General features: G+C 43.7%; 1 protein-coding gene across 1 annotated transcript; it reads right to left on the bottom strand.

Moving 5' to 3' along the window:
• Positions 1 to 304: 304 nt before the first annotated feature.
• On the bottom strand, positions 305 to 21,290 carry plpp2b (phospholipid phosphatase 2b). Its single transcript, XM_030433997.1, has 6 exons — positions 20,686 to 21,290; positions 7,604 to 7,755; positions 7,085 to 7,347; positions 6,401 to 6,458; positions 4,651 to 4,827; positions 305 to 3,629 (listed from the first exon to the last, which is right to left on the bottom strand). The coding sequence occupies exons 1-6, from the start codon at positions 20,759 to 20,761 to the stop codon at positions 3,471 to 3,473; spliced, it is 885 nt and encodes a 294-aa protein (XP_030289857.1). The 5' UTR covers positions 20,762 to 21,290; the 3' UTR covers positions 305 to 3,470.
• Positions 21,291 to 22,259: the final 969 nt, after the last annotated feature.

The raw sequence follows: 22,259 nt of genomic DNA, 5'->3' as shown, positions 1-22,259 counted from the left end.
CATGACTCATTAAGAGAGCACTTGTCAGAGAAACCCTGTGTCAGATACAATGTTCATGAGTTAAAGCAACACTGGTCTATAAAGTTTCATAACTTTGAAATTACCATGATTAAAATTAGTAGTAATTCAAGTAATTCTTGACGATGTAACTTTAACCTCAATAACATTAATATGTTCCGATTCAATGTACTTATTTTTCTGTAATCTGATTTCATAATCCTGATCACGTTATCCGTTACTACCCATCCCTGCCCACCATAACATCAGTCACATTAAATGTATAAATCAAAACAAAACAATTTAATTCAATGTGGATTATGTCTTTATTTAAAATCCTTTGTTTTTAGAGCCTATAAAAGAGCAAAAAAAACATGAATCATACCTACATGTCAACATATAAACAGGAGGTTGGCCAACCAGTGCCTACTTTAACGCACTAATTCAAACACCATGACGTTTCTACATCCTCATTTGGGCTATTAGTCTGGCTGCAGGAATACATGGATGATTTAGATGTAGGCAGCAAGAGGAGGGGGGCGGGGCACTTCACTGCAACCAATTCCAGCTGTTTCTTGTTATAAATCTGAGTTTTCAAATGTGTAGAAGACCCCGGGGACCGGCATTCACCGTGTGATCCTCCCCCCCCCTAAAAGTACCCAGCCTTTCTCCAGTCGCAGCTCAGCTTCAGGGCTTCACAATCACTACCAGGTGAGATTCTCTCTGTCTTCCTGCCCCCCCCCAAATCAGGTTTGTGGTCTGTCTGATGTGTTGTCAGTCCTCCAGGGGTCTGCATGCTGTACACAATCTATACAGGAGGCCTTACTCACAAATTAACCCCATCTATCAGCACAGGAAGGGGAAAAGGAACAGAGACGAATCTTTTGAAGTGGCAGCGGAGCGGTGTTACTAGCTTCAAAAACACAGTTGGGTATGTAACCCTTTATCATTACAACAGCCCTTTAAAAGCCCTGCCAAGGCATCTGGCTTATGTTTGGACCTGGAATTGGATCCCTTCGTGTGGCGACTTCAACAGCCACCGGTCTGAAAAGGCACAGGCCGAAGCACACTGTACAGGCAAAATAAAAAAAAATAAAAAATGTACCTACAGGTGAAATACAAACACAAGCATGTATATACATCCTTCACGCAACATGAAACATGTCTCATAGCATTAGTACATACATTTGTGGCTCATAGTGGCAAGCGGGGGTGATTGCACAAAAACAGCGCCGGCATTTCCAAACCTTGTGAGAGTAGATAAAGAACTTCTTGCACTTAAAAATAAATTAAAACACCATTTTCAAAATGGCTGTCTCATCCTTCTTTGATTATTATAGTTGGATAATTTTTTTTTCAAAATAAAAGAAGAAGACAATATAGAGGCCAAATTCCTTATGATTTGACTGGCGATATAGTAGTGGTTTGACACATTATAGTCCAACAGGGATCGAAGTTGTCCGCATCAATGGTTTTTCTACCACTGCAGTCCATTTCACACAAGGTAAATACAAGTCATTCATAAACTCCACAGATAAATGTACACATTTTTAGAAAAGCATCACTAGATTTGAGGGCGCATCAAACCCTGCCTGGGCACAAAGTCTGCTCTAAAGGGTAACTCATCCAATTTTTTAGATTAAAGTGTGTTTGCAGGAAAGTAGTATAAAACTGCATGTAATCTGATAAATTACCTCCAGTGACGGACACTACCCACAATGCAACTTGAGCGACATCGCTGGATGCAATTTCTCAGATCAAATGCAGATTACTCTGGAGCAACAAAGGGTTTATACTTCTTTTGTCTCACATGCAGATGTGTTCCCCAGGACCTTTAATGTGGAAAATTGCTGAGGTTACCCTTTAAGACTCGTCATATTTCCTCCCCACAATAAAAGTTTCAGACTAGTTGGCACCATCGAGCTGACTCAACACAGTCAAACTCTTTATCAGGACACACTCAGTGATACAACACGACGCTCAATAGGAATAATTGCTGGGAGTTGAATACGACCGGTGCCAGGTGAATCAGAGTTGATCGAAGTAGGGCGAGTCATCGAGCACAAGCACGACAAGCCTGTGTAGTCACTTTTTAAAACATTATATTGTTCACCCGGACCTGTTTGTGTGGCAGTTAGGACAACTATTGTCAGCTAATTTCAGATGCTAGTTTGGCGTGTTGGTTAAGTTGACATGCATCCTCTTTCAAAACAGCATTGGGTTGGCTTGCAGCTGACATTTTCGAGTTTTGGAGCTTTATTGCAACGGGGTGGCACGATCCACGGAGAATATTAGCTCATCGGCTGTGAACTGGTTGCTGTTGCAATAATTTGTTATGATCTGCAACACTCTTCTATCGTGAAGACAGTTTAAGGTGCACTCAAGTGAAGCTAATCAATCAACAATTTGTGCTTTTACCAACAAATATAAACATTCTTGTCTTTTCTTCTTCTCGTGACTTGTTTTGTTTCACTACTGCCAACAAATTTGGCTCCCTACATATTAAATTCCAAACATAAAAAAAAATGTTAAAGCTCCATTAAGTGATATATTTGATGTTAACATTAAATCAAAGAGCTCCCCGTAAATAAAAGAGCTGCTAGTGCTGCCGATCCCACTGTGAACCAACAGATTCACGCCCCAGATTTCTGAGGTTTTCGGGCACTTTCAGTCCATCTATACAGCTGAAACCCAACCACTCTCACTGACCTATTATATGAAACTGTAGGCGGCAATTTCCTGTATCATTACCATGTTTCAAGCCAAAAAAAAGCATATTTTTTCTCTTGGGCGTAAAAGGCGAGTGAACATCAGACCTACATTTGTCATTTGGCCATAGAAAGCTCACAGTCCTGCGTTTTAGCTGTGTGTGTAACTTGTTTGCTAACACATTAGCACCCAGCGCTCGGCGTATCATGACAGCCTCGTCACAGTGGGTTTGGAGTCTGTCACTTAATGCAGCTTTAAACACATATGCTTCAACATCAACAACGATGTAATAAAAAAAATATACTCCTCTCTCTCTTACAGGAGAAAAGGAGGTCATCGTGGTGTCTTTTGGGGGGGGGGGGGGGGGGCTTGGCCACCTTTGCGACTGGTTGCAGCCCCCCTCAGTCAGTCCAGTGGTTGGGGAGTAGGGTGTGAGTGGTTGACACAGGGGGGAAGAAGCTGGGGGCTTGGAGGCTGCAAGCTACAGATCCTTAGCTTTACGCCTTCTAAACACACATACATAGAGCTGGTGGCAAAATTCATATAGACACTCTAAGATTAAACATCTCACACTTATAGGACTTCTCACATAGCATCAGGAGTCTGCAGCGAGCAGCCTACAGAGTCAGGACCGCAGGTGACCCAGGTTATCTAAACACTGCTGACTGCACAATCAAGGTTAAAGGCCCAGAGTTGGACCCTATCACACAGGTTTGGGTTCTGCAGGCTGCAGCCTTTTTTTTCCCCCCGAGCCTCATCTGCTATCACACAGGGCCTGGATTGTGGTGATAGTTGTAATGGTTGCCATGTTCGGAGTCTGCAATCTGCAGGCTGGGTTTCCTCTCCGGCTCTTCGCTATCGGCCGTGTCAGATCTAGTGCAACGCGGCGGACGCTTCTTGAAGAAGTCCGACACAAAGTGCACCTGCAGAGGAGAGGAGAGGAGAGGAGAGGAGAGGAGAGGAGAGGAGAGGAGCTTAGCTTTGTTCACTTGACTTTAGGGGATATTTTTCCCGCTAAGATTGCTGTAAAAGCATGTAAGGGATACAGAGGAGGTAAGGGCAGGGCTGGAAACTGTGATTACATATGTCTGGACAGGTTCGTGCACAGCTGTTAAGTGACACTCACACTTGCACACATCTGAGAGGAACACACAGAGAGCAGGCGCAACCCCTGTCGGCCATAAAACACTATGCCCAGGAGGGTCTCTAATTGCGCACAGCAATGTGAAGGCCAAAGGCGCGGGCTCGCTTCACAATTAATCACACATGGACACACACACATGCACGAACACACGCCCAACCACTCCAGAGTTTCCACAAGGCGGTGCTGACAGCGGCTCACTCAAAACAGCGAAGTGGCCAGACAATAAAGAAGCCCAGCTGGATGAAGTGAGGAGGAGAATGGACTTGTTGCCTGAGAACATGCCAGTGTGAGTGTGTGGGTTTGTGTCAGGTCACACTTTGCGAGCTGTCACACTCCCCTCATGCTTCCTGTCTGTGTGGATTTTCACAATGAGGACTGAAAGAAGGCTGAAGCAAGGATTCTTCAGCAGCTGTTTGGCATTGAAGGAAGTATCACTAACAGAGGGATTTCCATTAAATAATAATTCTTATGATCTGGACCGTCCCCGCCCATGTTTGCTTTTCCTGAAGCCAGAAACCACACGAGTAAGACTCATGTTTAAGATGTCATCAGGTTGAACATGTTTTGACATTTTGTGTGAAGGAGCCTTCACACAAAATGTCAAAACATGTTGTGTTGAGCACGATTTCTTGAGATAAATCTTACTTTTTTGTTAGCCGTGAGCTGACGACATCATTGTGTTTTCGGTATAAAATCTCAGATCATATCAGAAGTCTTAAATTGTGGAAATATCAATTAGGAATTCTGAAATTCTGCAATGTTTTCCCCCCTGAATGAAGTTGGTTGCCTTGGAGACTCACATTGAGCACAGCAACGAGGGCTCCCTGCAGCAGCCCCACCAGGACGTCGCTCCAGTGGTGCTTGTAATCAGAGACTCGGGTGTAACCCACATACACCGCGAAGGCCACCAGGAAGAACTGGATGGTGGGCCGGAGGAGTCTGGCCCACTTAGCTGAAAGTCTTGCCTGCACGTAAAGCTGGAGAGTGGAAGAAGAGCGGAGGGTGGTGGATCGTGTGGTGGGGTGGGGTTGAGGGGGAGAAAGGACAGAAAAGAGAGAGATCAGTCTTTACTGACATATTGTTGTAACAATGAAAGAAAAAAGATGTCACAACTGTTTTTTGGTCGCCTTAACGATTTTCACACAGTAAAAGGTTTGAAGAATGTAGACATTAGGTTCTTTGCGGTATGGTAAGAAAATAATATTGCGATCAATTTTACAGACAATTGTGATATGATTTGCGATTGGTGGGAGTGATCCTCTTTGCAGCCCCCCTTGTTCGAATAAATGCTGCCCATGTGCCCTCTTGGCTGCCCCTATGGTAGATTAAACATGATGAAGTGCCCTCTAGGGTGCCCTTCAAGTTCATGGCTTTCTGCGCACCGGTGCCCATTTTATTTTTTCTGCCCCTGCTCCTCTAACATCCTGAGTTCAGCACTGGCACTGTACCAAATACATTTTTTTCCTGATATCATTCTGAATGTTTGTGCAGCCCTAAATGAAATAATGTTATGTAAAGATAATTTTACATGCTGACGAGGCAGTGAAGTAATGCAGCAGTCAAATGTATGCTTTGCATAGCCATCTCTATATTTGCTTAAGTAGATATCCTGCTTTACCATCAGGTTTCAGGCTCAATGGTATCTCATCCAAAGACCAAAAACAAAAAAAAATCATTGACTTGGATCATTGAGAGTGTGTCTCTCAATGCAAAAGCAGTGGCTGGTATGTGCCTCAAATTGGATTCAACAGTAAAAAGGTGTTGAGTACCAATCTAATTTATGTCGGCTATGAACTGAAACTCCCTTTTTTACTGGAAACCAGCAGATGCCAAAAAAATATGAACCTGGCAACAGTACAGGCTTCTCTGGGCCTCTGCTGGGCTGCTGTTGAAGGTGCAAAATTTGGCATCACACCACAGTTGCCCCCTCCTCGCCACAGAGTCGCACTCTGCACACTCGACACTGCGGGACACAGGCTGGATATCACGGCTTAGCTCGATTTCTTTGCAGTATTTTCAAGGTAAAACAGAGCGCAAGGACTGAGAGGCTGAGGAGCAGACACTAGTTTTGTGATTTCATGTATTTTCTTTTAAATGTTCTTTTTAACTGAGCACCGTTGCTTTGCTTGGCCTCCTGACGCCTGCTGTCTGGCACTGGTGCCTGGCTTTTCACACAAAGAGATGAGGCCAAGGGTAATGAAGTGGATAGGACTGGAAGACACAACACAGCCCCTGCCTTGCCTTCATCATTGCTGGGAAAGAGGCAAGGATCTCCAGATCACTTCTCTCTGTATACACTTTTTTTTCCCTCTGAACTCTTGCCTTGTCCTTTTATGTCCGTTGGCACAAACCACCTCTATGAGCCCTTTCTCCTTTCGGCAATTAGCCCTGGAGCTCGGAACCCAGTGAGTGAGCCTGGGACTGTGTTCCCAGATTCACACTAGATATGAGATAAATGCATGGAGATGACATGGAGATATATTCATCTTTACTGTACACAGAGATGCATATTTACACTGTGTCTTGACAGTGATCATGTGCTGTACTTACCGCAAGGAAGAGCATGCAGTACATCCCAAAAGAGGAGTGACCAGAGTAGAAGGACAATCTGGAGAAGAGAAAAAAATCTTATTTAATGTGTCACACAAAATATTAAAGGAGACATATTGTGTTTATTCTTAGGTATATCCTTATACCACTAGGGTTAAATGCTTTAATGCTCAAAAACCACATCAGTTCTCATTGTGTCCAGTGTAGCAGCAAAAAGGCTTTGTTTTAGCTCCTGTCTCTTTAAGCCCCGCCCCGCCCAATATCCAGTATTCTCTGATTGGTCAGGTTGCGCATGCCTGAGCCAGCACTGCTCACCCAGTCTACAATTGGCACTGCCGTGATTTCAGCTTCCATTAAACTTCACTTCTGACTTGAATATATCCATTAATTATACGAATGTGCGACATGGTGGCGTAGTGCTGTCAAAAAAGTCACTGAATTAAAGGCGGGGCTACTGATGAGGAGTTTTAGGAGAAGTGTTTTTTGTTGGAGAGAGGAGCTTTGTTGGTGCGGACTTTTGGCTATTTAACTTTCAAGATCTTTTACATGCACAAGAACCTCTAATGAACTGAAGGAAAGGAAAACAAAAGGCATAGTAGGTGTCCTTTAAAACTGTAAAATCTTGTTAGAATCGTGTTAAAAATTCAATGATACAAGTATAATTCTGAGATATTCTCCTCTTACCTGGACTCTGTGACGTCCTGAAGCTTGCCTGTGCAGTTGATCTCCTGCATGTATCCCTTGCAGACCTTGGGGGCGCATACAGCCATGAAGTTAGGCCTCGGGCGGCCGATGGTGTACTTAGCGAGGTCAGTCAGCGACTGGCTCACAGCTGCTCCGAACAGGAAGGTGCCCACTACCTTGTAGAGTGCTGCTACGTACTGGTTGAAGTCAGAGTTGGAGTAAATCCTCTTGCTGTAGACCAGATAAGCCTCTCCAGAGGAAATCTGAGGAAAAAAGGCAAACAATTAAAGAGCTGTGTTCCAATTTATTTTCCCTTTTTCACTTCATTAGATTGAAATGTCTTTTCCCCCTCATACATGAACACTCCTGAAGGCTATTCAGTAATGGAGCAAACAGCGCAGGATGTTGTTAAATGAGCGAAGTCCTGTAAACTTTCCATGATTTTGCCGTTACCTCTGCGATACGTAATAAAGCTCCCTGTGAGAAGAAAGGGGAGATTGATGCCGCGGGTGAACTTACAATGATGACTGTGCAGGAGATGGTGACAGCTGCCAGCATGCCATGGGTGATGGTGTCTGGTTTTAATGGGTACCTGATGCTTTCGTCCTCGCAGTAAACCCCTCGCTGATATGGCTTGGACACGATGGTCATAATGATGAAGGGCAAAGCCGCTGTGGCGAAAAACAAATCAGAGACAAAGACAGACAGATGAGGTGAATGGTCACTATATTTGGAGAAATTGTGCTTTCGGTGAAACGAGATCAATGCGTTTTTATGTAAGTGATGTATGAAGTTTGGTCACTGCCAAGATTATAACTGGGCGTGCAGACTAGAAACAAAGTTGATCCAAGTTAACAGACACCAATATCTATGAAAAATGTTTTGGAATAACACATTTGTCTCGCTTTCTGAGGGTTTGCAGACATTACATCATTTCCAAAGCCGGGAAGTGAACATGTTTCTTTAAGGATAGCTAAATTGTTTTCTCTCTCCCTCTGGAGCTCAAGGTCTGAAATCACAATGATGAAAACAACCCACCAGGAGGAAAAAAGACTGAAAAACATGCAGTACTTAGATGTGAGGGCAGAAATGCACAGCGAGGAATTACAAAAATAAACAGCGCAGAAATAGCATTTATACACTCATGTGGGCATATGTAACAAAAATCAACATCGCACACAACCAGTGGACGCAAGTGTGTATAAACAAGGCTTTACACCGATTACCGCAGGCACAACACACACGGCTGCGACTCTTCTCAATGATGTGGCTCCGTCCAAAAATAACGCCAAATATAGCCGCTCACAGCTCCTGAGTGCCAGGGTGATGTCCTTGAGTTCCTCCGAAATGTCCACCCCCTCCAAAATACTTCCTCTCTTTCTCTCTCTAACCCACATCCCTGCATTTTGAGGTCAGATGTTAAAGTGTGAGTATGATGAGTGGAATATAAAATTTTAAGACTTGCGCTCTAAACACACTCACGAATATATTTTGCAGATGCTATTTTTTCACAAGTGTTTTGAACATAGTGAGGATGTAGTTCGGTGGCAGAGAACAGGACTATGCTGTAAGTGGTTTAAGATGTTCTTCTGGACGTTATTTTTTCCCCCAAGTCATGAAAACTTCTCTCTATTGGAATCCACTGCATCCTCTAACTTTTAAAAACCCATTTTCAAAGCCTGTAATGGTGAGTGTTTCATACTGAAATAATATTGGGTGGAGGAGTAAGACTTTAGTAGATACTGTGTGTGGGAAGAAGACCTTACTTGATGGACATAAATGGATACATTATTCATTTTAGTTAAAGCTTGTTTGCATTTTTCCATTTAATGACGCTGTTAGTTGTTTTCAAGTGTAATGCAGAAAGAAAGCAATTTTAAAACACTGGCTCTGGTGGCTCGTGCTGTGTCATTATTATTTACATTTCCCATTTGGCACAGGTCTGCAGCTAATGACTACTCTCATTGTCAATTAATCAATTGATTATTTTCTAGCCTGCTCTACAGGGGTGTAGTGCCATTTGTTCAAGTGCTGAAGCGTGCCTAAGACACACACGTACACGCCTGAATGCACACATGTGAGGCGTTACATTATGGATCATTTCTTAGTAAACACTGTTCTTACATTGGCAAGTTTACATTCATTGGTCAATTGTAACTGACAGCTTGATTAAACGTTACACTGACTTCATCATGTTGAAAATTCAATGCAGCAATCAGCCAAAAAATGTTTGGAATGATGACATTCGTACTTAAATTACTTGGATTACTTAGAAGGATGTTTTGCTGCCCTTTCCTCATTGCCTGTTAATGTTTTCTTGCTATAAACTGGGGGAAAGATTTAATTTCGCAGGGAAGCAGGCGTCTTGTAAGGTGGAACATTTTCTTGCTTGTTGCTCAAAGCATGAATTGACACCGTGAATCAATCGGCATGCCTTAAATGTCAATATGGCGTCTTTGACCACTCCGTTCGTTGGTTTTATTGTCTTTTTGCATGACTGACTCTCTGTGTCTCTAGTGAGGACTGGATGTCTACGTATTGTAATTTAAGTGTAAATAATTTGATTTTCAACCAGATTATTAAGAAAATGTCAATCACTGGTTCCCAAAGCCCAAGATGGCGACCTCAAATATCTTGTTTTGTCCACAACCCGCAGATATTCAGTTTACTGTCATAGAGGAGTAAAGAAACCAGAATCAGAAGCTTTTTTTTCCTTTAAAAAATAAAAAATAATACTGCAACTGATTAGTTAATTATCAGAACAGTTGGTGATTGATTCAATTGTTGACAACTAATGGATTTACTGATAAATTGTCGCAGCTCTCAACAATTTACTGACTGTTAAAAACAATCGAGGAATGTACCCTCCACCCTGATATCCACTACCACTACACACAACAGGCTGACAGACAGTCTTGGGGCTACCATGGAAATGCCTTTCGGCCACATACTAAATGCAAGAAAAACAGACGTGAAAAAGCACCGCACACACTCGAACAAGCGCCCTCACCAATAGTATTACATTCCTGTGTAAATGAGCAGCGCACCCCTCCCATTCTCTCAAAAAAATGTCTGCAGCTGACATAATTCCAGGAGGACGTCCAGCGAGACTGACTGATGAGAGACCGGCGCTGAAGGCTGAGACTGAAGGAAAATATACAAGTGGATGGTGGATTAGGATTCAGCTGAGGTCAACACTCGGTAACACCCTTCATGATGGATATGGAACAACAGCCTACTGTAAATGTATGAGTGCTGACTTAAACATGTGGCTTTTCTTTTTCTTTTTTCTCTTTTCTGAATGCTAAAAAAGTTCAAAAGGATGTGAAGAAGGAAGTACAACATGCTGATACTTGGAGTCATGACAACATGTGATTCGTGACAATAAAACTTTTGATCCCGAGGGAAAAAAACCCCATTATGACTAAAACTGTCCGAGCGCTGTGGTGTCGTAATAAACCGCTAATTAACCAACGAAGAAGAGAAACTCCCTTAATAACCCTCGACAAACAACCGTGCACAGTGACACCTGCACAATGACGTTGCTAATGTCTGACATCGCACATATCCGAGGTGACATGAGATGAGTGCGGACATTGTTTAGCGACATGCCAACTGCACACATGTTCCACACAGACACCGTGTAGACAAAGAGTCTCATTGGCTCGGTAACGAAGGGCAGCAGCAAAATAGGAGCTTTGTGTTGGGAGGAGAATAAACAATAGAGCTCTATAGGATAAACACACATTGAACATTGGACTCCTGTTAACGCGAACTCGGGTTTAGACTCGACAAACAGGGAAGGACGAAACACAGCGAGAGACGCCAGCTGATTTCAACACACACGAGGAGCTCTAATCTCCTTATGACATTTGAGAAGAAGGGAGGGCATCGCAACTCCCCACTTCAGCGTTTCGACACAAGATGTGCAAGTAAAAACACACCTTGCCTTATCAGTGAAGTGAAGTTAACTGAAAAAAGCTTGGCTGGCAGGTTTCTACACTTCTCCAAGATGCAAATTACAACACATGAGGGGGGACACACGAAACGTTAGCGAGTGAACACCGTGTTCAGACTCAGAAAGGTTAATCACAAGAGAATTCAACCACTTAAAGGCTTTTAAAAGTCACAGACTTATACATTTCATCTCATTTGTTTCAGAATAACAAGATTAATCAAACAAGATGACAGTCAGCGAGATTTAATGTTGCTGGTGGGTGAATTCTGTTACCTTTGGACAGAGCCGGGTTACCTGTTTCCACCTGTTTCCACCTGTTTCCAGTCTTTAAACTATACTAAGCTAACTGTCTGTTTAGAGTACACTCATGGGATTAGTATCATCTCTCTTTCTCTCTCCTTTGTTTTTTACTTCGTATTTATATAACGAAATAAACATCACCACGTCACTTAACACAGTTCTACATATGAAATTCATAGATAATAGATATGAAAAGAAAAAAGACCCAAACAACAACAAAAAAAATACATGCAAAAGAAAAAAGGGCTCTTTGTGTTTGACTATCCATGATGACAAAGCATCCAAAAAAAAGTGCCCAAATACTGGATACACCTTTTGCTGACATCGTTCTGTGTTTGGGGGGTTGTGACTGCAACCATACACCCATAATTTTAAATATTTTTTTTTGGCAAATAAGAGTAGGGTCCTTCATAAATATCTCAAATATCTATTTTCACTGTTTACTCAGATAAACAATCCATTCTTAACTAGAAATTTTAGTACCTATAGGCAATTTGAGCATCGACCACCTGCCCGACACACTGGCGCCACCTTCCCCCTCTAGCCTCGTCTCTTTGTGAGCAGCAGCAGCTGGAGGACACCTGTCCCCGCACAGTGACTTCCCACTGACGTCAACTAGATGCCTGTTAACACATCGAGTCAACCATTCAGGACGTGGTGGCATGAAGCCTCACTCCACACATTTTCCTCTTAACACCAACAAAATCCTGTTTGTCACAACAGCGCAACATGGGGTCTCTTGTATTTAACTAACATCCTGTCTCAGGCGCCCTGATATGGATTTACTGATGTGGCTTTTCTACATCTGTATCCTGCATCCTGCTTCCAGCTGGCAGGAAACACAGCAGCACATCTTAAAGAGAAAAAAGCTTACCTTTCCATGTCACCATCGCTGATAAATGGTTAGACTTAAATCATGCAGGGCTATACTGGATAGAGTGTCACTGCAGGAGTTATTACTGTGACTGCAAGCTTATGATTTATTCTATAAAGGTCAGTTTTTGATTTTTCAAAATGTTTAATTTCTGTGGGGAAAAAAAGACGCAGAAATGTTAGGAAATGCCATATTCTCAGATGGCCACTCTGATGCCAAGTAACTATGGAGGACTGAAAAGGCCAAAATCAAAAATGAATAAATCAATGACCCTAAAAGAATAAAATGCACCACAAATGATATGAAATGATTAAGACATGAATGCAGAAATGCATAAAGAAAAAATAAAATACAAAAAGGAAAATAAAAGGATATAGAAATAAATGCACAAATAAATCCATCAATTTAAGGACTAGAATACAAAGGAAAATAAATATTAACATTTAAATGTCACAGTGTTCTACATTTATCTATGGTATAATTTTTGGTGACTTGATTGATGTATTAATTTATTCATTGAGGTATTTATTTATTCATTTATTTATTTGGGCAGCATCGGTCCTCCATAAGAGTGTTCATATGATTATTTTAAACATTTACAGACTCCTTATGTATCCAGTGTAGTCGTGGCTCAAATGTTAAAGTCTTACGGCATGCTAACGTCTTAAAACCTTATTTATGAACATAATGTTCGGAGTGTTTACGTTACCACACATGAAAACAAGCACGGCCCCTCTTTTGGTGGTAAAATCCACACATGCTGTCGTTACATCAGTGACATGAAATCTGTTTCCAGTCAGCCAACACTAACTTTTTACAAAGTGCGGACCGTTGGCATTAAGCACAACATTAAAAAACAAACTGGCACTGCAAACAAAAGCAAAGGACGGACTTGTTTGACCGGATACTGACATGTGTTATAACGACACCACAGCAGGATTTAAAGGTTTGTGTAAGACTGGCCTGGGTAAAGTCTGGGGGAATGTTTATTTATTATTATAGCAGGGTAAATGTCACTTTAAAATGGCATAATGGGACATAATTATTTCTGCATCAGAGTCACATGGCGTGGAAACGTTGAGCTGTTTTTATGAAGCTTTTAACACTCGCCAGAGCGCGGCCGTTAATCACAGCGGAGCGGCGGGGAAATTAAGAGAGAGGGGCTTCAAAGAGAAGTGACAGCTGCTAATGAAATATACCATCTTAAAGGATAAATCGCTTTTGAATGCACGTCAACACCATTTCATTCTCAAGAGTGAGTTGTCTTTATCTGTTTAAACATACGTCAAGGGATTTTATAAGCGTTTTTATGCTTACAAAACTTGGATTCTGCCAGTTTGCCAAACTGACTGAGTGAAGTAAGAACACCTGGCCTTGAGTAACCCTCGGCTGGCTTGTAAAAAAAAAGTATGAATTTTTCATTTCTGGTTTCATAAATGAAGCACTTGACACTTGGCAAATCATAAATGAAAAAAAAAAGTTTGGATGAAAATTAAAGCGCTCAAATAAAATGATGCAAAGAGTATTTACGGTGCAGTCGTGGGCAGATCATGTGGTGGTACCACATGAGCTGTGTGGGAGAGTCTCATGATGCCTGTTTGGATAAAATCTGCATGAAACAAACTCGCCACTCACATATACAGCTCCAAGGCAGAAAATAGATGCATCGGCAGACAAAATAGGTCTCCTGGACACCACGAGACAACCCCACAACCCCAGCTGAAACCGCTCCAGAGCTGCCTCCACTTGAGCTAAACTCGGACATCTACGGTGGAGAAAAACCCACACGGGGGGTGGGGGTGGGAGGCATTTATCCAGGAGAACCTTCTTTCTAGACACCTGCTTCCACGGATGGAGGGGAGGGGAAAAAAACGTTGCCAGTTTGGAACGTAGCCAGAAGCTAATCTCCAGCTGCCAGTCAAAAATCTCCTCTAACGTGAGCCTGTTTGAAGTCGCGGGACGCCAGCGCTCGCGCTCCCTGTGTCAGACGACGGAAGGCCCGCGTTAGAGGATTCGATTCCACTCTGGGAAGTTTAAGGCTTCTCATTTACCTGGCCGCAAATTAGCATTCATTCGCAGCCGCACCTCAGTGTCTCCCCCTGCTGAAGACGGCGAGATAATTTTTTTTAGCACAAACAAAGATGTCAGTGTTGAGAAGAGATCCGCACTCTTTCCTTCATTCCCTTCCTCCAGCGCTGATTCATATCCTCCATTCTGCTTCTATTTTTTTTCTTTCTCTTATTCTCTCTTATTACAAAGTCATTCATTCTTCTCTCTGCTGCTCCATCTGTCTGACTGTCACTCTCCTGATCGCAGCGTCCTCCCACACACTCTTCACTCTGTTGTAAATATAGAGGCCTCGATGGGACGCTGCTTTATTTAGCTCGGCAGATGTGCAATTACGCGGGACCATTTGGACCAAAATCGCACTCCGGTGGCTGAGATTCGAGGCTCTTCGCGTCCTCTCTCTCTGCCTCCCTCTGTCTCGTTGTTTCTTTTCTACCTCTCTCCCCCTCTCGCAATTTAAGTTTGCCCGGACTCAAACTGCCGCCATCATCTGGAAGTTGTTTGAACGGTGTGAGAGTGCCCCCCACACCTACTTGCCCCTGGCTTCTCTGACATAACCTGCTGCACCTGCGGAAAAGCCATGTGGACGGACGATTATTCTCCTCAAGTCGAAAAACACATACAGTCTGGGTTTTCATTATGCATATTTGCAAGGCGTGTAAGGCGTGCGAGGGCTGTTCTCATGCCCCGGGGCTGCCCTGTTTGGTCTAAAACTTTCCAGGGTCACAGCTGGAACATTTGCTCCTCCATCTAATTTCTTCCACTCTCATTTCTCGTCTTTTCCAGCGAGAAGGTCACTCTCTTCCCCACTCCTCTGCCTTTCTCTTCCCCTTTTCTAATCCATCTTATCCCTCTGTTGATAGCTCCCGTTTCCTCTCGCATTAACGCCCTTCCTTGCTCCTTTTTCTTATTTTTCATCCCCGTGTCACTCTGACTCTGCCTCTGAACTCTCTCATCCCCTCCCACCGCGGACGAGGACAGAGGCGGTCTTTTGTTTTATTTTCCTCTCTTCCTTTTAGCTGCAGTCACTGTTTCTTCTACTTCTTTTTCTTTGCCTCCCCTCTTTTGTTTGCTTTGTTGAGATGACAGCAAGAGAAAACCTACAGCATCGAATCTCGACGTAGGTGACGTTTCTCGACCTTTTAAAGAGATGTCTTGTGGCAACAGAACAAGCCAGCTCTCCCTCTTTTCTGACTGTCTCACCCCAAGCTGGACTGACTAATGTGGAAGGTATGTGCTGAGCCTACAACCTCTGTCGGGGTTGGCCTCTGGAATTCTAATTCACGCGAGGAACGCCCAACTTCACCGGTCGCACCAAATCCTGCTCCTGCTGCCCATTCTTTTATTTTTATTCCTGCCGCCGCGCTCCGAGCATCATTTACGCATGCTTAGCTCCAAGCAGCGCGGAAGGAGATGGGTCTGCATGCGAGGTTTGCGCGAAGCGGTGGGAGGGCAGCTAAATCTGGGGCTGGCAATCAAAGAGTCTGGGTTTTGGTGGGGATCAAAGAAGTGAGCCACGCAGGTTTAAGCCTTAAAACATGAAGGCCCGCAGGAGTTAAAGACCTCAGCCATCATGAGCAATGCTGAGGCTCTCTGAAAGGCCACTAACGTCTGCATACCACTGCCAAAAACACAGATTTTCTGGCATAATTACATATGGAAATGCAAACTTTACTCAACACCAGTGACCTTCTCCTTCTCTTCTTGCCCCTTGTCTGAAAGTAATCATTTCTCTCTCCTCCCTCTCATGCGCATGCATATGTTTTCCCCTCAAACTTAACTGCAAAGAACACACATGTTGGCAGGTGACAATGAGAGCTACATCTGTGCTGGGAGAACAGCAGGCGAGGTGTTACAAAAGCTGTCAATTTTCTCCTCACGAATGTCTACAAAAAAAAACGTAAACTTATTAAACCTATTCTACTGGTGACCCAAAATAAAACTATGAAGCTGAAAATGAGCACAACATGTCTCTTTCAATGCCTCGTGATAAATGTGGAGAGGCTTTTACCACAACAACCACGACAAAAAGATCCTCATCCACTTTAAAGTGAGACCGATAAAAGACTTTACCCGTTGACCAGAAACCCTCGTACAATTAAGATATTTAGCAAAAGACGGGAACAAAGAAGGAGGAGGAGAAGGAGAAATAAACTGGGCTCATGTTTCTCAGGGGGACGTGCCTGTTTGCTCAAAGGGCTTCAGTTTCCATGACAGAGCTCTCCTGAGGAAAACCATTCCCATCAAGTGTCTTCGTTGTCTTTCTCTGAGAACTCTGGACAATCAATCTTCCCAACGCAGCCGCATGAGAGGCCCAGCTCCCTGGAGACGCTGCGGCAACGTCGCCGAGTCACCGACACACTCGAGACTGGCATCCATGTTTGCACGTAAGCGCATTCTTATACAAAAAATAAATATATGGGCTTTGGGAGCATACTCACTGTATCACGTCATAACAAAAAAAAAAGAATATTAAATGATGGGAACAGTTCAGAGTATTGTATCAGAAAACCCCCACTGCCTTATTCTTCACGTGTGATTGGAGTAACAACAAAACGTATCTATAAATTATCAAACCGATACAACTCACAGGAGTCACACACACACACAATACGAAGCGGTGACATACTTATGACTCAATGTCATCTTTGTAGCACAGCTGTGTCCCTGCAAATGAAAAGAATATCACATTCAGGAAGGTTAAACTGCGGCTGCTCCCTGTGCATACACTAGGCATAATGTGTGTGTGTGTGTGGGTGCGTGTGTAATCTAAGGCATTATAGACTATAGGACAGAACAGGTTTGGCGCAATGTACAGCGCGACGAGTGGAAACAGGCCTAGAGTCACGGCAGTTTAGTCACACCGCTCTTAACAAACCCAGCTCGACGCCACTCACATCGGCTACAGAAGTCATGCAGAAATGCGAGCTATGACTCCTGGGCAACCTACACCTGCGGGGCTCCAAGTGCGAGCTGTGGGAGAGGGAGAGGTTAAACCCGGTCTTTCCTCTGTGTGCTCTCAGCCAACACCCACCATCTATTTGTGCTGAGTGCAGACTTACATAGACAGAGGAGAAGAGAGGGAGGGAGGGATACAGTGGAGAAAGACACTGAACAACAAACTCAAGACAGTGGCAGATATTTGAAGAGCACAAACAGCTCAGATGACCCTCATGATGCATGAGTCAGGTTTCCTCTCTATAAACCGAGCAGATAATACAGCAGACTTTGTGACTGAGGTATCAGTAAACCACTCCTTGGCTCTAGGCAGCCATTTTGTGTCAGATTTCTTGATTTAAAAGCTTCAGTAGTTGTTTTCCCCTTCTGTTTGAACATGTTTTATCTCATGGTATGGTAACCTTTCAGTGCATAACAGTTGTGCCCGTCCAATATCATTAAAATAGCAAATTGGATTTCCCCTCGATGGATAAAAAAAAAGAATGGAAGTTTTGAGTTTGAGCCGTCACACAAACCGCTCCGCGAAGCCTGGTTTTCCACACAGTTCTGTTTCGCGTCCGTAATTATGGATGCACGCCCCGAGAGTTCAACACAAGGACGCACATTTCCTTATGGATAGACAAAAATGACACTAAAGATAGAGCACGGAGCGTCAACAGGACAAAAACAGCGCAGTGAGTTTGTCCGAGATCTGCTGCAGTTTGTCAACGAACTGACTGACGACAGAAGGATTTTCACGAACTCATCAGGGATCATGGAGGTTCTCACAGGAACGAACAGACTGGCAGTTGACATATTTACATGCAACATTTGCTTCGTGGAAACGGGGTCTTAGGATCTCATGATTTCAGGATCATGTGTTAGAAAACATTATTGATTAATAGAACATTAATTAATCGACTTTTTTTAGAATTATTATTTACATTGTTTTTAAAACTTCCCTTTTCAAATTTTACCTCCGCCAAGGAGTTTAGCTTTTCATTTGTGTCCATTTGTCAACAGGATTCCACTAAACTTGGTTGGACGAAGGACTGGTCTCGCCTCAGAACAGACCCCATTAGCTTTAGTTGCAGGTCGGGACAAAGGGATAGATCCAGGATTATTTTTCTCACTTTCTTTAACATTGCAAGAGTGCGAGAACACTGCATCTGCTTGGCCTTCGACTTTCATAGCAAAAGATTGCTGGAGAGACCAGAGACACACAGGTCCTTGCTGCCAAAGCGGAGAACAGGAGATTAATATTTAGAGTCAGAGGCAAATGTAGCAAAGATAAAGACCAGTGAGCCTGAAAGGCAAAAGCAGAGAGGAGAGAATAAGAAATGTAAATAGTCGCGAAATGCAGACAAAACCAAACTGAAAACTCTGTTTCCATATGGGCAAACGGTCACGATGATTACAAGCCCAACCATGTTGTTATTACATGGCTGGGGCAACCTCACATAAGCTTGGGGTCGACTTGATGATTATTTGGGCGGGTGACGTGGGTGGCAAAAGGGAAGGGAGAGGCAAAAGAGTGGGATGCTGCTACCCAGACCTGACCGACCAACCCAGCCCAGACGTTAATCCCAGACTTGTGACAGTGAAATGGCGAGGCTTATCAAGTTCAGCAGTCTGTGGACGTTCCCACAGATGGAGAAAAAAAATACCCCTAAGCTCTCTGAAAAGCCAGTGGAGGGGGTGGTGGGGGTGTGTGTGGGGGGGACTGAAAGTGCACAGCGGAGCAGATCAGCACTTGTGAGAGCCATCGTCCCTGCCTCCCAACTTCACAACTGACACCAGGGATGAGCACGCCACCAGACACCAGACCATTGCACAACACACGTCTGTCGAGGGCTTGTGGCATTAATACAGAAAACCGACGTCCCACTACTGTGGCACATTAAACACACACGCGAGACCTCTGAGACAGCAGGGGGGGTGGTGAGGAGCCCTCACATATGTTCATATCAGACACTTATTATTATCACTGTGGAGGACCACAAGTGTCATGTGCTGGGAAGGGTTATCAAGCTTTCTGATTTTAAAATGCAATCAGTTAATGAATCTCCTGTTATTAGAATAGCAAGATAACATAGAAACGCTTTTTCAAAAATTGACCTAAATCCGCCAAAGTGTCTGTTTGTTGGTTTGTCAGCAGGATGACACAAAAACTACTAAACTGTTTTCCACAGAACTTGGATGGACGATGGATCTCGGCCGAGATTGGACCCCATCAACTTTTGGTGCACGTCCAGAATTACGGTTAAGCAGTTGTGGGTGCTCAAAAAAATGTAGAGTGATACAAGGCTGAGATTGGATAAGGCTTGAGGCTTGTGGGCAGAGGTATGCACTCTACTGAGTGCCATTCTAGTTATTAATCGACTCATACTGTTTTTATTTATATACTTTTTCAAAAAAAAAAATTTCGGCCTATTTAAATTTTTATTTGTAATCCATCTTGTTCGTTAATCTATTTATTTGTAAATTTTATTAATGACTGTTTAATTGTTCAATTTGATGTCAGTTAATAAAAATGCCTCATGGACATTCATTTGACCCCTGTGGTCCTCCTTACAACATGTCATACTCTGTTCCGTTCATTAAAGATTAAAGGCACATATTGACAAACTATAACCACAGTGTGTTTCACTGATATGATTCATTTTTCCGACATGTCATTATTGGTTCGTGTCACCCAGAGAGGGAAAAAGACAAAAACTTGCACAGTAAGGAGGTGATATGGTAACAGCCCAAATTATTCATTATTCCGAACTGAAGTTCTGAAAAACAATCGCCCTGTGGAGCAATGTGGAAGCAATACTTTGAGAAATGCAGCGTATGTGGGATGTGGGGACATTCTTGAGAAGATTCCTGGCGGACAAAGAAATAGAAGAAAAATGAGGAATAAGCGGGGCGCACACATGCATATCGGATTTCCATAAACAAATATTCGAGCTTCCTGAGTCCTGCGTAAAGTTCTGCAAAAGCTTTTTTTTTTTTTTTGGCGACGTGTAGGATGGAGCATGCAGCCCAGCGAGGAGGAGAGTGAGAATCGTGTTTCCACTCGTGTGACACATTTCAGCCTGGACAATATTGCAGTTCGAGTTCCGCGTAAACAAACCGGCTAACAGGCTGCACTGGTAGAGCTGGACTCGGGCATGGAAACACACTCACTGCATTTGCCTTCTAAAAGAGACGCTGAGGATAAAATAGCTTCTGCGTTGCCCTGAGGATCTGATTCAAAACTGCTTTATACGTCAGTTGAACGCGTAAACAAACAAACAAACAAACAAAGCAGAGATCACATTATTGAGACGAATCCCTGAGGTGCTGTCATGGGTGCACAACAAACACACAAACAACACCAAGATCATATCTTCTTCTTCTTCGTCTTGACAACATTGGAGAGCAATTCCTAGATAAAAGTAAGAATATGTTTTGTAGTACTCGGCGTCCGTAACTTACCAACTACAACGCACATGACGTCCATCACCACGTACAGCTTCTTCTTCCTCAGCTCCTTCATCTTCTTCTCGGTCATTTACTTTAAAAACAAAATCGACGGCTTTCGGAGCGAGTGACTACTTTTTAAGTAAGTCCATCGGCGCTCGCTCGCTTCGGTAAAGAAAGCACAAGCTATGCAAATAACCTATTAACCTGCACTACGAGTTCTTCCGGGATCCTCTGCACTACCTGTGCTGACATTGACAGCATAGGTGTTTAACTTTCTTTATGAACAGCTGGTCGTTTCTCAGCGGACGCGCGGCAGCGTTGGAGACGAGCGTCCTTTCGTGCTCATCGCTTCCTTGGATACAAAAGCAGAACTGAAGAGATCCTCCGATTTCACTGCGCTGGAGGCGTCCGGAGAATCCAGTGGAGACTCTTTGCTCCACACACACATACACATACACACACATACACACACACACACCACGCCACTGCACTGGTCCCTCCTCCCGACTTCCTCGTCTGGCTCCTCTCTGGCTATCTGATCGTCGTCAGGCTCGATGTTTTTTACGCACAGGCGTGCAAAGAGCGAGGGAGAAAACCTCGCGGCGGTTTGCTTGATACTGCTCTCCCTGCCTTGAAAACCAACTTATTTTATGTCTTTTGTGAGAGGAGGCAAAGTTTGTGAGGAGGAGGAGGTGCCTGACAACAGTAAACCCACACATAAAACTGCCCTGCCAGGCCAGGAATACTTAAGAAGATTGAAGGAATATGGGTTAAATCCTGAAACCAATGACTGTCATTACACCTGACCACATTATCTGGACTGAATCAAGGACTTAATGGATTTCAGAGCACTACAATAAGGCTGTGGCTTTAATTGAGGATCAGCTCTGCCCCCACTTCAGAAGAAATCCTCACATACATGAGAGCCCTACATGATCTCATCCCAGCATGCACTTCAGTCCCCCCCCCCACACACAGGAGGAACACTTGAACTGCTCAGTGTTGTCGAGAACTTAACCTTTTTTCCCAGAGTGCACTCTCCTCACGTATCTGAGAGAGATTTATATTGAAGCCGACTAAAAAGCAAACAGGTCCAAGCATATTAGTCAGCACCTCCGTGTCTCTGGGAGGTGAACACACACTGAGCACACTCGGTGGGTGATTATTGAAAAATGTGTAACCAGCAAAACTCTCAACCCAACAAAAGCTGGGAGACTTTAACGAGCCCTGCTGGGACTGAAGGAACATTAGCATGACTTAACACCAGCAGGGCTCCAAGCTGCCAGGATGTTCCCCCCACCAGCAGCAGCAGTCAATACCAGGGCACCGCCACTCACACTGGCTGCACCCGGGCCGTGTGCGTAGAAGAGCCATTTGTGTGTATTAACAGTTAACTCTGTTTGCATGACAAACACCATGTTTACCCCCAAGTCTATTAGTTCAGCACACTTGAGTTGAGTAGATAATCTCGCGTGCACTAACTCTGGCTCGCAGCTTTGTTTGACTTCCTGCATGTTTGCAAACGGAAGAATTAAACGCATTAGAATAAGGATATGAAAACCGTCCGGCTTCCAGTTAAGACTGTG

Source organism: Sparus aurata, chromosome 11, assembly GCF_900880675.1.
Source record: "Sparus aurata chromosome 11, fSpaAur1.1, whole genome shotgun sequence".
In the NCBI taxonomy this organism is placed as follows: domain Eukaryota; kingdom Metazoa; phylum Chordata; class Actinopteri; order Spariformes; family Sparidae; genus Sparus; species Sparus aurata.
Note: the sequence above shows the minus strand (reverse complement) of the source record. Positions and strands in the feature narration are given on the sequence as shown.